This window comes from Coniophora puteana (assembly GCF_000271625.1).
Source record: "Coniophora puteana RWD-64-598 SS2 unplaced genomic scaffold CONPUscaffold_13, whole genome shotgun sequence".
Lineage (NCBI taxonomy): Eukaryota > Fungi > Basidiomycota > Agaricomycetes > Boletales > Coniophoraceae > Coniophora > Coniophora puteana.
The window spans coordinates 418179-426326 of record NW_006913065.1 but is presented as its reverse complement, the minus strand read 5'-3'; the positions used below and the strand labels follow the sequence as shown (position 1 = coordinate 426326).

The following is an 8148-nucleotide window of genomic DNA, read 5'->3' as shown; positions in this document are numbered from 1 at the left end:
GCCAAGTCGACGACCGGCCATGTCTTCATGATGGCAAACGGACCCATATCATGGTCCTCATATCTTCAGAAATCCGTGGCTCTGTCTACGGTTGAAGCCGAGTACATGTCCATCTCGGACTGTTCTCGCCAGGCCAAATGGTTCGCTCAAATGATGGGCGAGCTTGAGTGTCTGCAGGTCGGTGCTATCCCGATCGTGGGCGATAACCAGGGAGCCCTGCATAACATTGCGAACCCTGTCACTGAGAAGCGGAGTAAACACATCAACATCCGTTATCACTACGTCCGGGAACTTTACGAGGATGGTGTCATAGACCTCTTTTGGATCCCGGGCACCGAAAATCCAGCGGACTTGTTCACCAAAAACTTGCCCCTGGTTAAATTTGTCAAGTACTGTCGTGAGATATCCCTTTTCTTCAAAACGCCGCTGCTCCTAAAGCAGTAGAGCGAATACGATTCGAGGGGGGGTGTCAGAATTACGTCTAGTATTCGACCCTTTACGGCTTTATTGGTTCATCCAGAAGCCTCCTACACGGCGATGTTCCTCCTAGAGGTCTACAAGTAAACATCGCCTTCATACGTCTATTTAGGCGCTTGGTATCCCAGCGGTACTTTAAGCGCTCACGCACTCGTGTGGCTCCGCGTTCATCGCATAGGGCCACGTTCTGCTTACGTAGCCGTCTCACATTACCGTGGGACTTGGACTGCACAGTAGTTACGAATACGGTAGTGACTTCACACGCTCCTGTCATATATATACAGTCGCTACCATGAATATCATCTAAGTCTTCTCTCTACCTCGAACGACTACCATCGTCTACCAACCAGCCTAACCAGCTCTACTCAACCTTCAATACTAACAGCCCGGTGAGTTCGCGCCTTTATAGACTTCCATGTCATACTCGCGTTCGTCCTTTGTCATTCTAACTGTCAGTACTGTTAACATAAAGTGATGTGTGTGAGCTTGTTGTTCCTCAGCCAAAATAAGGTGCCGCGAGCGCTCTTTACATTAAGCGAGCATTAAATTGATACTGTTTTTGGAGCCGTTCTTAGGCTTCAGTAGCAAGTAATAATAACAAAGAAGTAAGTACTTGGTTAATAATTAGACACCGACCGTTATGTGTCCAAAACATATGATATGTTAAAATTTCAGGCGAGTGGTGATCAACGGGTACATTTCCAGCACCAACACAGAAGCAAGCGGCGAGAATGCCAAGCGCTGATCGTCGAATACCTCAAAAATTTGCAGTGTTACACCATTTAGGCACACAACAGTGGTGTACCATTTTTAGCGCAGCCACAGGAGTCAAAACACCGAGGATACTGATCGTCGTTTGCCTAAAGCGTTTCCGAAACACCCTCTTTAGGCTAGTGAGAGTGAAGTTGGTGTGACACAAGGGAAGCATATTCAAATATTCAAGCTTCAAAGCTCGATCGCGTCCGGAAAGAAGCACCCTTTGAATTCCTTTGGCCGAGTCCAGCAAGAGGTCCGTGCGTGCGCCACCGAGGCAAGGTGCCTCTTAACATCACAGAGTCTGTGATGCGCCCGAAGAAACCTCTCTTGTTCCCCCCGTTCCACTTCGTCGTACCGAGGACTCTTTGAATGAAGAGTCCATCTGTGTTGTGAGTTGTCCATTATTTCATCAGGCTATCACTGATTCATTCTCATAAACCAATACAGAATCTGGCTACCGAGACTAATGATTCCTAGGGCAATGAGCTTGAGCGCCCAATGAGCGCGGTGATCAGTGTACCAGAACGTCTTTGCAGAGCATGTAGCTCAAGTTGTACGTCCTCTCTGTTTTCTTATCAGTTTACTGCTGAATCTCCTGCCCATTCATCCTATACCAGCGTTGCTTATACACCCCCTCAGTTATCAGCATCAAGTTCGTCCACCCCTCCACACGACTCCAAGCCCCAGAAAGCTTGTAGTCCTGCTCTCGCCTCGCGTGATGGCTCAAAGACTCGAGTCTCCGACCTCAACTGCAAAGCAGGCACCGGCAAAGGAGAAGCCGCTGTTGAAGGTTCCCGCAAATATTCCCGCAGCGTCAACGCCGGCAGAGCCGGGATCTCGGAGCAGAGTATATAGGTGAGTAGCCGCGGTCCTCGTTTTTGGCATTCCATTAATTGTATTCTTTCTATGTGTGTCTAAAGTATGCGACGCTCTCCTAATTATCACCCTTCTCCTCACATTTCCAATTCTTGTATGCTGACTTGTGTACTCGACCATGTCTACACCGTGTATTTTGATGCTTTGACCTGTACTATACAAGGTACCATCAATTCTAATAGACTATTGTCGTCTTGATCATGCATTGTGTGACTTGAGTATCATTATAGACCTGAGCTTTGCGTGTAATGCCATGTAATTTCGCAGCCCTTCTATCGTGCTCGATCGTATCAGCCTTACTCTACCGTGCACGATAATATCAGCCTCACTCTATAATGCTGTATCGTGACTGGGCTCAAAATGTGAAACCTCGAGGTCTTCCGTAATGAAAGTTGGACCTGTACTTCGGTGATATGCATTATGGTCATTGTACTGTAAGTTAATACATGTTGTCCGTGTACAATATCTCCCTAGTTTTTGTGATGTCCACGTCACCTTGAATCAAGGGCAGGCGGGGGCGGCGCCGCCAACGACGCAGCGCAATCGTATGAGTCAAATTCTGACCAATGCTTCCTTGATATATTGGAGCAATATCACTCAGTTACATGGAGGTTCACTCGACTTCATACATTGCTGAAACAAAGAAGACACTATCCCAATTCTAGATAGGTTGCACAGTCTAGGTCCTGTGTGCAAGAACCATCTTACAATATCAATGACTCTTGCTTGAAACCTCATGCTGCAGAGTAAGATCAACAATCCTCTGGCGCGAAACCCATCAGTTTTATCCCCACACAGGACAAATTGCATTGAAGGAACATAGTGGATTGAACTATTATCGCAGAACGAGGACGCTTATATATAAGCTCGGGCATGACGGTTAGCAACGTTAACATCATGATAACGCACTGGTAGTGTTGCATCTAATACTATTAGTAGTTGTAGGGAGCTGTGCAACTATTGCAATAGCATTTCAATGCAGAGGTACACTGCCAGGCTGAGGGCGCTCGCCTGAGGTATGGGATCGAAAGCTGGACTGGCAGAGTCACAACGCGGACTGAGCTGTTAGTAAGTTACTCAGGCAGCCACTGCGAGCGCCGGACAAGGAGCTGCAAGGAGCGAGGATAGTAACCGATGAGACAAATGCTCGCCTAGTTCCCGGCAATCTCGGGTTTTAAGTCCGCTTTCTCAGCAGGCACCGAAGATAAGTGGACATTTGCTCCGTCTCACTCTGCCGCGCGACATCGTCATATGCATATCACTCGCGCTGCGGCGTAGTATCCTCGTGTCAAATGCACTTCACCTTCATACTTCTTTCGATTATGAGCACATAGCCTCCTCCCCACACCACCTTTCGTTTCTTACAGGACACTGCGCCATGTCTCTCGACCGCTCCCCTCCCGGTGCTGAGCACACCCCACTTCTGTCTCGCGCTACACGCAGCAGGAGTGTATCCAAGGAACGTACTTTCTCCCCCACAGCGCGTATCCTTCCCATCGCTATCGCATGGCAACTTGCAAGCCTTCTTCCTGTTACAACAACGCTCGACGTCGTCCAGCGCATTGTCTGTACCATCTGGTATATACGCAACGATCCGGACCAAATTCCTGACACAGGCTCGATTCCGGTGGAGCTCTGCAAGAATCCAGCCGTCTCACAGAACCTCTCAGCTATCATCACGGTGGGCAGCCTTTTTAATGGTATATGTGGTGAGCCCGTCCGTTGGAGGCATATCACAGACGAGAAGTACTAAGGCAGGCGCTCAGCTATCCTGGGCTATAGTGTTGTGACCCTTGTGTCGCAACGCATTGGTCGCAAACCCGTCATTCTAGTCCTACTCGCTCTGGGTGTCGTCACTAATGTATGTGTCGTGGTCGTGCGCTTCCTTCCGGCCACCCTCGCCATCGTCTGTTTCACGCTTTGGGCGGTCCTAGGAGCGTTTGTGAATCCATTAGTTGTCTCGCTCGTGATAAATATGTACGTCGTCGATGTGGTCAACGCTGAGGACCGTACGACCGCTCTCAGTACGCTGCATGGTGGTTTAGCCTTGGGTAAGTACACGGCTATTTCTCCATCAATCGCCCACCCTTTGCGGTGGCTAACTATGGACCACTTTCTAGGCGCTGCATTCTCGTTGACGGCAGGTGGACTGATCACCACGCTCACACACCAGCCAAGCTATGTGTACATCATTTCAATTGTTCTTTTGGTTTTATCATCGGCATACACCTTCTTCCTTCTTCCGGAGTCTTTCACTGTCGAGAAACGTTCTGAACTTGCTCGCGAACGGGAGCTCGCCCAACTTGCCTCTGCGTCATCCATGCTGTCCGCCGAAAATCGTACGTTAAAGATGCGCGTGAATATCATCGGACAGGCAGCCGTATCCCCTTTAGCTGCTCTCGCAGAGCCACTGCGTCAATTCAAGCCAATGAAACAGCTACAGTCTGGGAGAAGAAACTGGCGATTGGTATGGTGTGGGGTATACGCGTTCGTTGAGAGCATCGGAGACGGATACGTCGCCACGGCCCTTATAGTCTACCTCACTGGTGTAGCTGGCTACACTCCAGCCCAGGTTAGCCCACTCCGTCCTTCTCGACAGTTTCTTATAGGTTTAACCGCGAATCCTACAGAACGGCTACGCACTGACCATGATGCTTATATCTGGTGCAATCGTCATGGCCGCCGTCATCCCGTTCATCCTCACCTACCTACGCCCCTTCTATGCGCGGCATCTTCCCAAGAGATTTGCATCGCCCATCGACGGTACCGCACGCTACGGAAGTGCCACCGAAGGCGAAAATGCGACAGTAGCTGCAGTCTCAGGCGATGACGTCACTGTTTCTGCAACGTCTGATCGGCTCGACGTGCACCTCGTCATGGCCTCCGCATTCTTTGATGCCCTCGGGTACGTTTCCTTTGCAGCCGCCCGTAGTCTACCAGGGCATCTAGCTGCCATCATTGCGATTGGATTCGGCGCCGGCCGTGCGCCTGCATTCCGCAGCCTGGTCGTGGCATCCGTGGACCCGCTCAAGACCGGCGAGGCGCTCGCGGCTATAGAGATGGTGTCGCGCGTCGGCGGGTTCTTGTCGACGCTTGTGCTAGGGAGCATTAGCACTGCGTGAGTAGTGTGCTACCTACAATCCTTTGTGCGCTCTAACTTACTCACTACTCATGATCGCAGGACAATTTCGACTGTGCCCCAGACTGTGTTCTATGTGCACGCGGTGAGTCTTCCTGTGTTGAGTAAGCACGAACCGAGGCTCATCTTTAAACAGGCAATTGGCGTGCTAGCTGCTTCAATCCTCCTACTCATTCGTGACCGAGACCGGTGGGTTACCCCGTCCGAAGGAGAGCAGTAATTCGTCAAATGGCACTTCAAACCCTACATTCCTTTTTGCAGTCTTTACACATATCTATCATAAAATATCATTATTCTAGCCATGTAGTTTATCAATTCTTATAAGATATATTGCTTTACGCTTGATCTTACCAGCCTGTCAAACTTGTGTGTAGAACTGGGTTGGCGTTGAAAACGCCGATCGCACTGAAGAGCTCGCGGCGATGGCTGTTTTAAAGGTCTGATACGTCCAAAGACCAAAACGCAGGAGGGCTCGATATTAAAATTAAATGACTAGTCGTGTATATACCACCAATCTCCGCTTCCCTACCACCTCACACTGCAAGTGGCAGCCCGTGGCTTCATGACTCCGCCTTCTCAGTCGTCACCTCGGCTCTACCTTTCTTCGCCTCGGCGATCGAGTCATGCACGCTCGAACTCGAGCCAGTTCCGTCAGCGGGCGCATCTTCAATGTTGGCGACAGGGCCGGTGAACCAGTGCACGCCGCCGTAGACGGGGCAGTAGTACCACATGAGCGAGAGGATGAGGACGCCGCCGAGGACGACGATGGTGTAGTTCATGTCGTTGACGTCGGTCTGTGGGGTGGTCGGGAAGAAGAAGACGAGGTTCATGAACGTCATGAATGACACGGAGATGATCGCGATGGGGAGGGACTGTTCAAGCACACAGCCGATTTAAATCAAATGGTTGGGAGGATTGATCGAGTCAGACGCCTTATTCAGGAGGCAAGAAGAATACAAAGAAACGGGAACGCACGAAGACACCACAGTCAAAGGGGCCGGGCTTGAAGTTGTTCTTGAACGCGAAGCGAGCAACGATCGGGATCGCGTATGCGATATACAGCGCGGTGATGGAGATGGCGAACACGGCGTCGATTGCCTGTTCGCCCGCGAACGCGAGCAGGCCCAGCGCAAGCGAGCAGATGGCGACGAACCAGACGGTGTTGACGGGTGTTTCCGTGAATGCGTTCATGCGGTAGAGCCACGACGAGAAGGGGAGAGCTCCATCACGCGCGAAGGCGAACGATTGGCGCGAGGCGGCGAGCAACTGCATGTGGCCATTAGCTGAGGGGCTCGAGGATAACAAACTGAGAGGCGTACCATGCTCGAACCCATCATGTACTGGATAATGACCACGAAGGCCCATATGGCGAGTGTACCCTTCTGGCCGAACGAGTTGAAGAAGATTTGTGCCATAGGCTGGCCAATCGGACTATCGATAAGGCTATCAAGGTCGGTGCCCATGCAAAAGGCAAGCGACATATTGATAGCTAGTAGACATTATCAGTATCGTGAGGACAGCGCACAAAATTCGCCAAGCGAACTTACCCCAGCCAAGAACACCAGCAATACCAATGGCATTGACGATGGCCCAAGGGACGGCGGTGGCGGCATTTGAAGCCTCTTCGCTTATGTGCACACTGGAGTCGAAAGAACCTTTTGTAGATACCGATAAGTAGATATAAACAGGCAGGTCGGGATATTACACTCACAAATGGTCCACAGCGGAGCAAGGAAACTAAGGATGAACGCATAGCCATCCGGCCAACCGTTCACTTGCCGGGTGTTTAGATAAAGGAGCGCTATGAGCAGGGTACGTCACTTACTGTTAGTGAAGTTTCCGAGCGCAAAGCTAGCGGTGTTCTTGTACTCGGCCGGAGTCACGGCGGGGAGCGCAATGATGACCGCCAGGCACAGAAGAACGTTCAGGATGACATACACCGTCTGGAGCTTGGCCAGCACGGCGGTTGCGAGGCAGCAGATGACGGCGTGGCTGAGGACAATAGCGGCGTAGATCGCGAATGTCTCTGCATCCGTCGCAACCCATGCCTCGCCTGTCCCGATGCTGGCTGCAGCAGCGACCTGGACGGCGCAGCCCCAATCAATGGAAGCTACGGATGCAATGGAGCCGATCGTGTTCGCATCTGCGAAGTGAAAGAGACGGCCGCAACGGGTCAGCAGACGTCCAGCGGGTCAGGTGCATTGAATCCTCACATCCAACGATCCAGGCGAGAAGGTTGCGGCACCGCGGAGAAGACAGAGAATGCGTCCAGAAGTACAGCTATCAAATTGTGCATATGGAGACATAGTGAGCACCAGAGGACAGTCACACGAGGTTCAGATAGACGGCTCGCTTACCCCACCAGACGTCGGCGCTGCTGAGGCGAGCTCGGCCATCGATATACCGACGCAGAGGATGAATACACTTGCAACTGCCCACTGTGGAATGAGATGGGGTCATTACCATAGTCCGAGGGGCTCGGAAAGAAGGTGGGAGTGCACACTTACGCCCCAGACCATAGCTGCGGGACCACCATTAGGGATGGCGTAGAAGAGGACTGAACTGAGGCCGGACAGGTTAGACCGAGGATCATTGAGTGCCGTCACATCAACGCTGAGGCGCTGATGGGCGACAAGGTTATAAGAGGACATACGCTATCGAGGGCAGAAGGCCGATTATACTGAATGCAATGCCAAATACCTGGAAGCAAGTGTCAGCTCCTGCTGAATTGCGGCAATTTAGCGACGGTGAACACGGCACATAAACACACCTGAAGTGGGGTAAAGGCACGCTTAAACTCTTGCTTGTACCCGAGCTGGGCGAGGAGAGCCTCGTCGGCGGCCGCAGCGGTTGCAGCGTCGTGTGGCATGGCTACTGCTAATAGGCGTCTCTTGAGCGCC

General features: G+C 51.5%; 2 protein-coding genes across 2 annotated transcripts; one reads left to right on the top strand and one right to left on the bottom strand.

The window, feature by feature from the left end:
• The first annotated feature begins 3426 nt into the window (after positions 1-3426).
• Positions 3427-5588, top strand: CONPUDRAFT_168489 (MFS general substrate transporter). The gene is made up of 6 exons (XM_007774862.1): positions 3427-3818; positions 3876-4160; positions 4230-4681; positions 4740-5227; positions 5291-5333; positions 5385-5588. Exons 1-6 carry the CDS (start codon positions 3488-3490, stop codon positions 5466-5468), a joined length of 1683 nt encoding a protein of 560 aa, XP_007773052.1. The 5' UTR covers positions 3427-3487; the 3' UTR covers positions 5469-5588.
• Positions 5589-5672: 84 nt separating this feature from the next.
• Positions 5673-8148, bottom strand: CONPUDRAFT_110271 (amino acid transporter). Its single transcript, XM_007774861.1, has 11 exons — positions 8019-8148; positions 7902-7948; positions 7756-7810; positions 7606-7686; positions 7462-7528; positions 7074-7391; positions 6960-7022; positions 6796-6903; positions 6568-6737; positions 6224-6514; positions 5673-6120 (listed from the first exon to the last, which is right to left on the bottom strand). The coding sequence occupies exons 1-11, from the start codon at positions 8115-8117 to the stop codon at positions 5809-5811; spliced, it is 1611 nt and encodes a 536-aa protein (XP_007773051.1). The 5' UTR covers positions 8118-8148; the 3' UTR covers positions 5673-5808.